General features: G+C 36.9%; 1 protein-coding gene across 1 annotated transcript in view; it reads left to right on the top strand.

The window, feature by feature from the left end:
• The first annotated feature begins 35 nt into the window (after positions 1-35).
• tmc8 (transmembrane channel-like 8) overlaps positions 36-14,206 on the top strand; it is a 30,187-nt gene continuing 16,016 nt past the window's right edge. The window contains exons 1-8 of the mRNA XM_067387662.1: positions 36-204; positions 1,971-2,187; positions 2,388-2,536; positions 2,622-2,759; positions 3,590-3,636; positions 4,047-4,186; positions 13,712-13,859; positions 13,944-14,108. Coding sequence (XP_067243763.1) covers positions 153-204; positions 1,971-2,187; positions 2,388-2,536; positions 2,622-2,759; positions 3,590-3,636; positions 4,047-4,186; positions 13,712-13,859; positions 13,944-14,108 — 1,056 coding nt within the window. The 5' untranslated portion in view covers positions 36-152. The remainder of the gene's footprint in view (positions 205-1,970; positions 2,188-2,387; positions 2,537-2,621; positions 2,760-3,589; positions 3,637-4,046; positions 4,187-13,711; positions 13,860-13,943; positions 14,109-14,206) is intronic.

Raw genomic sequence — 14,206 nt, 5'->3', positions numbered from 1 at the left:
CATGACTTCCTGCATCACTCATGCATTTCGCCTTCCTTAAACACACTGAGAAGTGCGAACAAGAAGAGAGTCCCTGCACACTTGAAGTCTGTATGTTTGTCCTGTGTTCATATGAGTCTGTATGTGTGTTTGTGAGGCCTCGGCACTGACCGATGATGATGGAGACAAAAGATAGGATACCAAACTTCCAAAGACTCCTATCAGGTAAAGAAATGTGTGTTTGTGAGTGTGTGTGTGTTTCTGTGACAGAGTCCGTCATCTTATTCATCACTGATCAAGTGACATATCATCATGGCTTATCTGTTTGAATAATTTATGCACATCAGTTTCCTCTGATGATTTAGAGTTTCAACAGAGACTTGACTTCCTTCTCCTTCTGTGGTTTGTTTGCAGAAATGCATCTCACCTCTTTCTTTCTCGCTTTAATAGTCGACGACACCAAAGCTGCTTTTTAAAAACAAAAACTTATGTTATTAAGTTATTAAGTATACATTAAGTATTAGAATACAGTATTTTAGGTGTTCTTAATGTGTCTGAATGTTAAGTACACCAAATGTTAAGAAAAAAAATTCTTCCTCCATATTTTTGTCATTTTCCAGCACAAATATCTAAACATCAACACATCAAGATACATTAACTAGAGAAGCAAAATGACTTGAGATTTTGGGCTTGTTTACAGACAAGCTGATCAAAATGAAGTGAGTTTAATTTAATATTCTTGCATATTCCAATAAAAAAAGTTTCATATTCCAATAAAAAGCGTTGCATATTCCAATAAAAAGCGTTGGATATTCTTACATATTCCAATAAAAAAGTTTCATATTCCAATAAAAAGTGTTGCATATTCTTGCATATTCCAATAAAAAAGTTTCATATTCCAATAAAAAGTGTTGCATATTCTTGCATATTCCAATAAAAAGCCTTGCATATTCTTGCATATTCCAATAAAAAGTTTCATATTCCAATAAAAAGCGTTGCATATTCTTGCATATTCCAATAAAAAGCCTTGCATATTCTTGCATATTTCAATAAAAAAAGTTTCATATTCCAGTAAAAAGCGTTGGATATTCTTGCATATTCCAATAAAAAGCCTTGCATATTCCAATAAAAAGCATTTCATATTCTTGCATATTCTAATAAAAAGCATTTCATATTCTTGCATATTCCAATAAAAAAACTTTCATATTCCAATAAAAAGCATTTCATATTCTTGCATATTCCAATAAAAAAACTTTCATATTCCAATAAAAAGCATTTCATATTCTTGCATATTCTAATAAAAAGCATTTCATATTCTTGCATATTCCAATAAAAAAACTTTCATATTCCAATAAAAAGCCTTGCATATTCTTGCATATTTCAATAAAAAAAGTTTCATATTCCAATAAAAAGCATTTCATATTCTTGCATATTCCAATAAAAAACTTTCATATTCCAATAAAAAGAATTTCATATTCTTGCATATTCTAATAAAAAGCATTTCATATTCTTGCATATTCCAATAAAAAAACTTTCATATTCCAATAAAAAGCCTTGTATATTCTTGCATATTCCAATAAAAAAAGTTTCATATTCCAATAAAAAGCATTTCATATTCTTGCATATTCCAATAAAAAAAGTTGCATATTCCGATAAAAACATTGCATATTCTTGCATATTTTCCACTGGCAGATTTTTATTTGTTTTAAGCACAAACAAAAATCTCATGTAAATATATCTTGATTTAAGAGTGTTTAGATAGTTTTACTGGAAAATAAGACAAAAAACACTGAGGCAGAAAAACTTTTTTTGCAGTGCTGTAAATAAAACAGATTATTGTACTGTTTTACAGGGAAATACATACTAATAATTCTATTTCTACTTCAAAATTTCATGTTTAATTCAATGTGTTGCTTGTCATTTCTTTGTAATTTGTTGTGAAATTTACTATCAATTTCTAGCAGTATTATGTTTGATGTTTGTCCGCACAGATGACAGCTGCAACTCGGATCTGTCCAGCGACTCATGCGAATATTATCAGACTGAGATATTCGGCCTGTTGCCGAGCTCACAGGCTCATCTACGAACTCACGCAGATGCCGTCACACATGATTCGGATGAGAGTTTTCACCTGGACAGAGTCTCCTGGAACCCCAGCGTGCCGCTCAGAGCTCTGCCTGTCTGTCTGCAGGACAAGAGAGACATCAGGTGACTGAGAATACCTTCAGTTCCAAAGAAGATGCAGGATGATATTTATATACATTTCATACAGCAGAAATACAGAAATATCTATATTGGGGATCCTTCAAACGTTGTATTATCAGTAGTGGATTGTGTGAATTATACACAGACACGTCACCATCTAGTGGTCAATTTCAGTGTTTCAGAGTTTTGTTTGTGCCAATCAGAAAGCAGCAGAACCTGCAGAGAAGCAGCATTGGTAACTGGGAATCGTGGAGGCGGAGCCAGCAAACCACAAGGCGGCGCATAAAGGAGCATGTGGGCAGGGCCCTCTCAAGACTGTTGCCATGGAGTCACACGCTCCATAAGATCGAAGGTGACTGTCGAGTTTAACGATGTTAATGATATGTAGGTGAGTACATGATGACAGAGCAGTTAACCGTATCTGATCTGGTCTACAGGTCAGTTTGGTGTCGGGGTGAAGGCGTACTTTGTGTTCCTGCGGTACTTGCTGTGTTTAAACCTGCTGTACTGCGTCATCATCGCCGGATCTGTGCTGACGCCGACGCTGGTGTACAGGGAGAACTCGAGTATGAACGGTGAGGGTCTGCTGTCTCTTAAAAGGCCCGTTCACAACAAGTCCGATAACTATAATGATATAGCTCTAAAAATAATTATAAGAAAGAATAGAAGAGCAGACATCACAACTATAACAACATTTTTTGAGCTGATGAATAATAAAACATTGACAGCCAATCAGAATCCATCCTGCTTTAAGAGCTCAAATATTTAAAGCGACAAACGACGAAACTGCAGTGCACATTTAAGGTCTGTTCGTAACAATAACCATAAAGATAATGATAATCATAATAGCATCTACACCAGCGCAATATCGTTCGTAAAGTGCGATTTCTGCGAAACACTGTTGAAAGCGGACTGTGCACCACAACACACTTGTAGCCAATCAGCAGTAAGAGGCGTGTCCAGTCATTAGGGGGGAGGTGCCTGTGGTGCATAGTGTTTGTGAATTTGAGGGCGGAGCTATAAAGTTGGGGGTGTGATCCTTTAGGGTAGGGGCATGTCCGTTTTGTTGATCTCAAATATCAACTATGTTTCTCAGAAATTGCTTACCGTACCTTTAAATGCTCAAACTCTGAAGCAGGATGGATTCTGATTGGCTGTCAATGATTTTATCGTTCATCAGCTGGAGATAAAAACATACTAACGATATTGTTTCACTGCCGTTATCGTTATAGTTGTGGTGTGGAATCTGCTGTTTGTTTATATTTAGAACGATATCTTTATCGTTATTGTCTCCGGTGTGAATGTTAATGTAGTTATCATTTAGTAATCGTTTTGTGAACAGACTTTTAGAGTTAAACATGATGCATTAAAACTGATAAAACTGAGTTATTCGTTTTTTTTTTAGGACATCAGCATTTACCTCTTGGATATAAAGACATTTTTGTCGGATCGGTAAGTCATTTTATGATGGTCGCTCTCTCATTTTTCAGTCTGACCAACATTTTTAGATTTTATTGAATCAACTCATTTACTATAATTGAACACTCGCTCACTGTGACCAGAGAGCAAAATAAGTCGTATATATAACTTATATTGAGTATATTCTTACTGTTAATGTAGTAAAATAAGTTTTTATTCTATTGCTTGACTTTTCACATCTTCTTTTGACATGCACATATATAAATGAATGTATAGTGATTTCTGTTAATCAGGATATTGTCTTAATTGTTTACGGCAGTGAGATTTATGTGTTTATTTGATGTACATTCTTGAGAATGTATTATTATTTTCTTCAGCTGTCTTTAACACTCGGTTCTAAACACACTCTCTTCTCTTCCGGGTCTGTTCTCTGTGTTTTCCAGGGTGTTCTTGAGCACTCTCCAGTGTTTCATAGTTTCTACACTCGTGGGTCTCTTGATTTAGACTGTTTAAACACTCCGATCCTCTTTCTACTTGGCATGATCTCTATCCTCTTCCTCAGCATCATCATGGTGGTCCGCAGGTCAGATCATTCACCCCTGAGCTGTTAAATGAATGTTACTGGTTCAAGTTACAGATGCAGATGCTGCTCATTCAGAATAAGTGAATTCAGCAGCAACATGCATTTGCTGCTCTTGACCACTAAGTGGCGCTATAACCATAGACTATATCAACAGCATAATGTCTAATACTACAGAAAATCATTTCAACTCATCTCTAAGTTTACAGATGCTGTGCATAGAATTTAACAGCTGTTGAACTGGGAACATTCATAACATGTATCTGTGGAATCATTTCTCATCTGATTTGTAGTTAATAGCTTCATTAATATGGACCCCATAAAGGGACATGGTGATGGAAAAAATATGAGAATAATTTCAATGTTTTTGCATTCACTCACAACTTCAGTGTTCTCAGAGAACCTCTGCATTCGCTCACAAATGATTTTAGTACGCAAAATATTTTACAAATTCTAAAAAGCAAACAAAGTTTCTTAGTAGAATTAAACCGTTTAGTGGGCGAACGCAAAGATTCTTGGTAGAATTAAACTGTTTAGTGGGCGAACGCAAAGATTCTTGGTAGAATTAAACCATTCTTGGTAGAATTAAACCGTTTAGTGGGCGAACGCAAAGATTCATGGTAGAATTAAACTGTTTAGTGGGCGAACGCAAAGATTCATGGTAGAATTAAACTGTTTAGTGGTCGAACGCAAAGATTCTTGGTAGAATTAAACCATTCTTGGTAGAATTAAACCGTTTAGTGGGCGAACGCAAAGATTTTTGGTAGAATTAAACCGTTTAGTGGGCGAACGCAAAGATTTTTGGTAGAATTAAACCGTTTGGTGATCGAACGCAAAGATTCTTGGTAGAATTAAACCATTCTTGGTAGAATTAAACTGTTTAGTGGGCGAACGCAAAGATTCTTGGTAGAATTAAACCATTCTTGGTAGAATTAAACCGTTTAGTGGGCGAACGCAAAGATTCTTGGTAGAATCAAACTGTTTAGTGGGCGAACGCAAATATTTTTGGTAGAATTAAACCGTTTAGTGGGTGAACGCAAAGATTCTTGGTAGAATTAAACCATTCTTGGTAGAATTAAACCGTTTAGTGGGTGAACGCAAAGATTCTTGGTAGAATTAAACCATTCTTGGTAGAATTAAACCGTTTAGTGGGCGAACGCAAAGATTCTTGGTAGAATTAAACCATTCTTGGTAGAATTAAACCGTTTAGTGGGCGAACGCAAAGATTCTTGGTAGAATTAAACTGTTTAGTGGGCGAACGCAAAGATTTTTGGTAGAATTAAACCGTTTAGTGGGTGAACGCAAAGATTCTTGGTAGAATTAAACCATTCTTGGTAGAATTAAACCGTTTAGTGGGCGAACGCAAAGATTCTTGGTAGAATTAAACCATTCTTGGTAGAATTAAACCGTTTAGTGGGCGAACGCAAAGATTCTTGGTAGAATTAAACTGTTTAGTGGGCGAACGCAAAGATTTTTGGTAGAATTAAACCGTTTAGTGGGTGAACGCAAAGATTCTTGGTAGAATTAAACCATTCTTGGTAGAATTAAACCGTTTAGTGGGTGAACGCAAAGATTCTTGGTAGAATTAAACCATTCTTGGTAGAATTAAACCGTTTAGTGGGTGAACGCAAAGATTCTTGGTAGAATTAAACCATTCTTGGTAGAATTAAACCGTTTAGTGGGTGAACGCAAAGATTCTTGGTAGAATTAAACCATTCTTGGTAGAATTAAACCGTTTAGTGGGCGAACGCAAAGATTCTTGGTAGAATCAAACTGTTTAGTGGGCGAACGCAAATATTTTTGGTAGAATTAAACCGTTTAGTGGGTGAACGCAAAGATTCTTGGTAGAATTAAACCATTCTTGGTAGAATTAAACCGTTTAGTGGGTGAACGCAAAGATTCTTGGTAGAATTAAACCATTCTTGGTAGAATTAAACCGTTTAGTGGGTGAACGCAAAGATTCTTGGTAGAATTAAACCATTCTTGGTAGAATTAAACCGTTTAGTGGGTGAACGCAAAGATTCTTGGTAGAATTAAACCATTCTTGGTAGAATTAAACCGTTTAGTGGGCGAACGCAAAGATTTTTGGTAGAATTAAACCGTTTAGTGGGTGAACGCAAAGATTCTTGGTAGAATTAAACCATTCTTGGTAGAATTAAACCGTTTAGTGTGCGAACGCAAAGATTCTTGGTAGAATTAAACCATTCTTGGTAGAATTAAACCGTTTAGTGGGCGAACGCAAAGATTCTTGGTAGAATTAAACTGTTTAGTGGGCGAACGCAAAGATTTTTGGTAGAATTAAACCGTTTAGTGGGCGAACGCAAAGATTCTTGGTAGAATTAAACCATTCTTGGTAGAATTAAACCGTTTAGTGGGTGAACGCAAAGATTCTTGGTAGAATTAAACCATTCTTGGTAGAATTAAACCGTTTAGTGGGTGAACGCAAAGATTCTTGGTAGAATTAAACCATTCTTGGTAGAATTAAACCGTTTAGTGGGCGAACGCAAAGATTCTTGGTAGAATTAAACCGTTTAGTGGGCGAACGCAAAGATTCTTGGTAGAATTAAACCATTCTTGGTAGAATTAAAACGTTTAGTGGGTGAACGCAAAGATTCTTGGTAGAATTAAACCATTCTTGGTAGAATTAAACCGTTTAGTGGGCGAACGCAAAGATTCTTGGTAGAATTAAACCGTTTAGTGGGTGAACGCAAAGATTCTTGGTAGAATTAAACCATTCTTGGTAGAATTAAACCGTTTAGTGGGCGAACGCAAAGATTCTTGGTAGAATTAAACCATTCTTGGTAGAATTAAACCGTTTAGTGGGCGAACGCAAAGATTCTTGGTAGAATTAAACTGTTTAGTGGGCGAACGCAAAGATTTTTGGTAGAATTAAACCGTTTAGTGGGTGAACGCAAAGATTCTTGGTAGAATTAAACCATTCTTGGTAGAATTAAACCGTTTAGTGGGTGAACGCAAAGATTCTTGGTAGAATTAAACCATTCTTGGTAGAATTAAACCGTTTAGTGAGCGAACGCAAAGATTCTTGGTAGAATTAAACCATTCTTGGTAGAATTAAACCGTTTAGTGAGCGAACGCACAGATTCTTGGTAGAATTAAACCATTCTTGGTAGAATTAAATCGTTTAGTGAGCGAATGCAAAGATTCTTGGTAGAATTAAACCGTTTAGTGGGTGAACGCAAAGATTCTTGGTAGAATTAAACCATTCTTGGTAGAATTAAACCGTTTAGTGGGCGAACGCAAAGATTCTTGGTAGAATTAAACCGTTTAGTGGGCGAACGCAAAGATTCTTGGTAGAATTAAACCATTCTTGGTAGAATTAAACCGTTTAGTGGGCGAACGCAAAGATTCTTGGTAGAATTAAACCGTTTAGTGGGCGAACGCAAAGATTCTTGGTAGAATTAAACCGTTTAGTGGGCGAACGCAAAGATTCTTGGTAGAATTAAACCATTCTTGGTAGAATTAAACCGTTTAGTGGGCGAACGCAAAGATTCTTGGTAGAATTAAACTGTTTAGTGGGCGAACGCAAATATTTTTGGTAGAATTAAACCGTTTAGTGGGTGAACGCAAAGATTCTTGGTAGAATTAAACCATTCTTGGTAGAATTAAACCGTTTAGTGAGCGAACGCAAAGATTCTTGGTAGAATTAAACCGTTTAGTGGGCGAACGCAAAGATTCTTGGTAGAATTCTTGGTAGAATTAAACCGTTTAGTGGGTGAACGCAAAGATTCTTGGTAGAATTAAACTGTTTAGTGGGCGAACGCAAAGATTCTTGGTAGAATTAAACCATTCTTGGTAGAATTAAACCGTTTAGTGGGCGAACGCAAAGATTCTTGGTAGAATTAAACTGTTTAGTGGGCGAACGCAAAGATTTTTGGTAGAATTAAACCGTTTAGTGGGTGAACGCAAAGATTCTTGGTAGAATTAAACCATTCTTGGTAGAATTAAACCGTTTAGTGAGCGAACGCAAAGATTCTTGGTAGAATTAAACCATTCTTGGTAGAATTAAACCGTTTAGTGGGCGAACGCAAAGATTCTTGGTAGAATTAAACCATTCTTGGTAGAATTAAACCGTTTAGTGGGCGAACGCAAAGATTCTTGGTAGAATTAAACTTCTTGGTAGAATTAAACCGGTAGAATTAGTGGGCGAACGCAAAGATTCTTGGTAGAATTAAACCATTCTTGGTAGAATTAAACCGTTTAGTGGGCGAACGCAAAGATTCTTGGTAGAATTAAACCATTCTTGGTAGAATTAAACCGTTTAGTGGGCGAACGCAAAGATTCTTGGTAGAATTAAACCGTTTAGTGGGCGAACGCAAAGATTCTTGGTAGAATTAAACCGTTTAGTGGGCGAACGCAAAGATTCTTGGTAGAATTAAACTGTTTAGTGGGCGAACGCAAAGATTCTTGGTAGAATTAAACCATTCTTGGTAGAATTAAACCGTTTAGTGGGCGAACGCAAAGATTCTTGGTAGAATTAAACTGTTTAGTGGGCGAACGCAAAGATTTTTGGTAGAATTAAACCGTTTAGTGGGTGAACGCAAAGATTCTTGGTAGAATTAAACCATTCTTGGTAGAATTAAACCGTTTAGTTTCTTGGTAGAATTAAACCATTCTTGGTAGAATTAAACAGTTTAGTGTGTGAACGCAAAGATTCTTGGTAGAATTAAACCATTCTTGGTAGAATTAAACCGTTTAGTGGGTGAACGCAAAGATTCTTGGTAGAATTAAACCATTCTTGGTAGAATTAAACCGTTTAGTGGGCGAACGCAAAGATTCTTGGTAGAATTAAACCGTTTAGTGGGTGAACGCAAAGATTCTTGGTAGAATTAAACCATTCTTGGTAGAATTAAACCGTTTAGTGGGCGAACGCAAAGATTCTTGGTAGAATTAAACCATTCTTGGTAGAATTAAACCGTTTAGTGGGCGAACGCAAAGATTCTTGGTAGAATTAAACCATTCTTGGTAGAATTAAACCGTTTAGTGGGCGAACGCAAAGATTCTTGGTAGAATTAAACTGTTTAGTGGGCGAACGCAAAGATTCTTGGTAGAATTAAACCATTCTTGGTAGAATTAAACCGTTTAGTGGGTGAACGCAAAGATTCTTGGTAGAATTAAACCATTCTTGGTAGAATTAAACCGTTTAGTGGGTGAACGCAAAGATTCTTGGTAGAATTAAACCATTCTTGGTAGAATTAAACCGTTTAGTGGGTGAACGCAAAGATTCTTGGTAGAATTAAACCATTCTTGGTAGAATTAAACCGTTTAGTGGGCGAACGCAAAGATTCTTGGTAGAATTAAACCATTCTTGGTAGAATTAAACCGTTTAGTGGGTGAACGCAAAGATTCTTGGTAGAATTAAACCATTCTTGGTAGAATTAAACCGTTTAGTGGGTGAACGCAAAGATTCTTGGTAGAATTAAACCGTTTAGTGGGCGAACGCAAAGATTCTTGGTAGAATTAAACTGTTTAGTGGGCGAACGCAAAGATTCTTGGTAGAATTAAACCGTTTAGTGGGTGAACGCAAAGATTCTTGGTAGAATTAAACCATTCTTGGTAGAATTAAACCGTTTAGTGGGTGAACGCACAGATTCTTGGTAGAATTAAACTGTTTAGTGGGCGAACGCAAAGATTCTTGGTAGAATTAAACCGTTTAGTGGGTGAACGCAAAGATTCTTGGTAGAATTAAACCATTCTTGGTAGAATTAAACCGTTTAGTGGGTGAACGCAAAGATTCTTGGTAGAATTAAACCATTCTTGGTAGAATTAAACCGTTTAGTGGGTGAACGCAAAGATTCTTGGTAGAATTAAACCATTCTTGGTAGAATTAAACCGTTTAGTGGGCGAACGCAAAGATTCTTGGTAGAATTAAACCGTTTAGTGGGTGAACGCAAAGATTCTTGGTAGAATTAAACCATTCTTGGTAGAATTAAACCGTTTAGTGGGCGAACGCAAAGATTCTTGGTAGAATTAAACCGTTTAGTGGGTGAACGCAAAGATTCTTGGTAGAATTAAACCATTCTTGGTAGAATTAAACCGTTTAGTGGGTGAACGCAAAGATTCTTGGTAGAATTAAACCATTCTTGGTAGAATTAAACCGTTTAGTGGGCGAACGCAAAGATTCTTGGTAGAATTAAACTGTTTAGTGGGCGAACGCAAAGATTCTTGGTAGAATTAAACCATTCTTGGTAGAATTAAACCGTTTAGTGGGTGAACGCAAAGATTCTTGGTAGAATTAAACCATTCTTGGTAGAATTAAACCGTTTAGTGGGTGAACGCAAAGATTCTTGGTAGAATTAAACCATTCTTGGTAGAATTAAACCGTTTAGTGGGTGAACGCAAAGATTCTTGGTAGAATTAAACCATTCTTGGTAGAATTAAACCGTTTAGTGGGTGAACGCACAGATTCTTGGTAGAATTAAACTGTTTAGTGGGCGAACGCAAAGATTCTTGGTAGAATTAAACTGTTTAGTGGGCGAACGCAAAGATTCTTGGTAGAATTAAACCATTCTTGGTAGAATTAAACCGTTTAGTGGGCGAACGCAAAGATTCTTGGTAGAATTAAACCGTTTAGTGGGCGAACGCAAAGATTCTTGGTAGAATTAAACCGTTTAGTGGGTGAACGCAAAGATTCTTGGTAGAATTAAACCATTCTTGGTAGAATTAAACCGTTTAGTGGGTGAACGCAAAGATTCTTGGTAGAATTAAACCATTCTTGGTAGAATTAAACCGTTTAGTGGGCGAACGCAAAGATTCTTGGTAGAATTAAACCGTTTAGTGGGTGAACGCAAAGATTCTTGGTAGAATTAAACCATTCTTGGTAGAATTAAACCGTTTAGTGGGCGAACGCAAAGATTCTTGGTAGAATTAAACCATTCTTGGTAGAATTAAACCGTTTAGTGGGTGAACGCAAAGATTCTTGGTAGAATTAAACCGTTTAGTGGGTGAACGCAAAGATTCTTGGTAGAATTAAACCGTTTAGTGGGTGAACGCAAAGATTCTTGGTAGAATTAAACCGTTTAGTGGGTGAACGCAAAGATTCTTGGTAGAATTAAACCATTCTTGGTAGAATTAAACCGTTTAGTGGGTGAACGCAAAGATTCTTGGTAGAATTAAACCATTCTTGGTAGAATTAAACCGTTTAGTGGGTGAACGCAAAGATTCTTGGTAGAATTAAACCATTCTTGGTAGAATTAAACCGTTTAGTGGGTGAACGCAAAGATTCTTGGTAGAATTAAACCATTCTTGGTAGAATTAAACCGTTTAGTGGGTGAACGCAAAGATTCTTGGTAGAATTAAACCGTTTAGTGGGCGAACGCAAAGATTCTTGGTAGAATTAAACCGTTTAGTGGGCGAACGCAAAGATTCTTGGTAGAATTAAACCATTCTTGGTAGAATTAAACCGTTTAGTGGGTGAACGCAAAGATTCTTGGTAGAATTAAACCATTCTTGGTAGAATTAAACCGTTTAGTGGGTGAACGCACAGATTCTTGGTAGAATTAAACCATTCTTGGTAGAATTAAACCGTTTAGTGGGTGAACGCAAAGATTCTTGGTAGAATTAAACCGTTTAGTGGGTGAACGCACAGATTCTTGGTAGAATTAAACCATTCTTGGTAGAATTAAACCGTTTAGTGGGTGAACGCAAAGATTCTTGGTAGAATTAAACCATTCTTGGTAGAATTAAACCGTTTAGTGGGTGAACGCAAAGATTCTTGGTAGAATTAAACCATTCTTGGTAGAATTAAACCGTTTAGTGGGCGAACGCAAAGATTCTTGGTAGAATTAAACCGTTTAGTGGGTGAACGCAAAGATTCTTGGTAGAATTAAACCGTTTAGTGGGTGAACGCAAAGATTCTTGGTAGAATTAAACCATTCTTGGTAGAATTAAACCGTTTAGTGGGTGAACGCAAAGATTCTTGGTAGAATTAAACCATTCTTGGTAGAATTAAACCGTTTAGTGGGTGAACGCAAAGATTCTTGGTAGAATTAAACCATTCTTGGTAGAATTAAACCGTTTAGTGGGCGAACGCAAAGATTCTTGGTAGAATTAAACCATTCTTGGTAGAATTAAACCGTTTAGTGGGCGAACGCAAAGATTCTTGGTAGAATTAAACCATTCTTGGTAGAATTAAACCGTTTAGTGGGCGAACGCAAAGATTCTTGGTAGAATTAAACCATTCTTGGTAGAATTAAACCGTTTAGTGGGCAAACGCAAAGATTCTTGGTAGAATTAAACCATTCTTGGTAGAATTAAACCGTTTAGTGGGCAAACGCAAAGATTCTTGGTAGAATTAAACCATTCTTGGTAGAATTAAACCGTTTAGTGGGCAAACGCAAAGATTCTTGGTAGAATTAAACCATTCTTGGTAGAATTAAACCGTTTAGTGGGCGAACGCAAAGATTCTTGGTAGAATTAAACCATTCTTGGTAGAATTAAACCGTTTAGTGGGCAAACGCAAAGATTCTTGGTAGAATTAAACTGTTTAGTGAGCGAACGCAAAGATTCTTGGTAGAATTAAACCATTCTTGGTAGAATTAAACCGTTTAGTGAGCGAACGCAAAGATTCTTGGTAGAATTAAACTGTTTAGTGGGCGAACGCAAAGATTTTTGGTAGAATTAAACCGTTTAGTGGGTGAACGCAAAGATTCTTGGTAGAATTAAACCATTCTTGGTAGAATTAAACTGTTTAGTGGGCGAACGCAAAGATTCTTGGTAGAATTAAACCATTCTTGGTAGAATTAAACCGTTTAGTGAGCGAACGCAAAGATTCTTGGTAGAATTAAACTGTTTAGTGGGCGAACGCAAAGATTCTTGGTAGAATTAAACCATTCTTGGTAGAATTAAACTGTTTAGTGAGCGAACGCAAAGATTTTTGGTAGAATTAAACCGTTTAGTGGGTGAACGCAAAGATTCTTGGTAGAATTAAACTGTTTAGTGGGCGAACGCAAAGATTCTTGGTAGAATTAAACCATTCTTGGTAGAATTAAACTGTTTAGTGAGCGAACGCAAAGATTTTTGGTAGAATTAAACCGTTTAGTGGGTGAACGCAAAGATTCTTGGTAGAATTAAACTGTTTAGTGGGCGAACGCAAAGATTCTTGGTAGAATTAAACCATTCTTGGTAGAATTAAACTGTTTAGTGAGCGAACGCAAAGATTCTTGGTAGAATTAAACCATTCTTGGTAGAATTAAACCGTTTAGTGGGCGAATGCAAAGATTCTCTGTAGAATTAAAATGTTTGGTAGAATTAAAAGATTTTGTGAACAAATGCAAAGTTTCTGGGTGGAATGCAAAAGTTTGCAAGCGAAAACAAAGTTTCTCGATAGAATGCAAACATTTTTTGAGTGGATGAAAAGTGTCTTGGTAGAACTTTGGTGAACGCAGAAGATTTGTGAGCGCACACAAAAGCAATGAATTCAAATTTTTCCTCCGACCTCATAATTTTGTCCATCACCATGTCCCTTTAGGCTCTCCGTACACTGATGTCCACTGCGCTGCTCTCTTTCAGGACGGTGGTGGGCTACAAACACTCATGGCTCACAGGAAATCGCTTCAGTTCCAACCTGAGTTACAAGGTTTTCTGTGGGTGGGATTTCTGCATCCAGGACCGTCAAGCAGCATCACTGAAACAAAACTTCATCAGAAACGAACTGAAGGTGAGAAATCAACAATCAATCAGACTCAGAGAGATACAGGAACAACATTCCTATTGTCTTGATGACCTCTGACCTATGCTTCAGATGGATCTAGAAGAGCAGACGTTTCACGAGCGAGTCCAGAGCCGATCGCTCAGACATTGGGTTCAGCTCATCCTCTTTCGGGTCTTTCTGAACTTCCTTGTGCTGATTCTTCTGGGAAGCTCATTCACTCTGATCCATTACTCCATTGTTCTGTCACGAAATGAGGTACTGTACATGAATAATTAAAGAAGCCATATTATCATGTCCTTTTACAAAACCTTGATGTTGTTTTTGGGCTCTACTAGAACAGGTCTTCATGCTTG

This window comes from Chanodichthys erythropterus, chromosome 6 (genome assembly GCF_024489055.1).
Source record: "Chanodichthys erythropterus isolate Z2021 chromosome 6, ASM2448905v1, whole genome shotgun sequence".
Lineage (NCBI taxonomy): Eukaryota > Metazoa > Chordata > Actinopteri > Cypriniformes > Xenocyprididae > Chanodichthys > Chanodichthys erythropterus.
The sequence above is the reverse complement of the archived record's forward strand: the minus strand, read 5'-3'. Positions and strand labels throughout refer to the sequence as shown.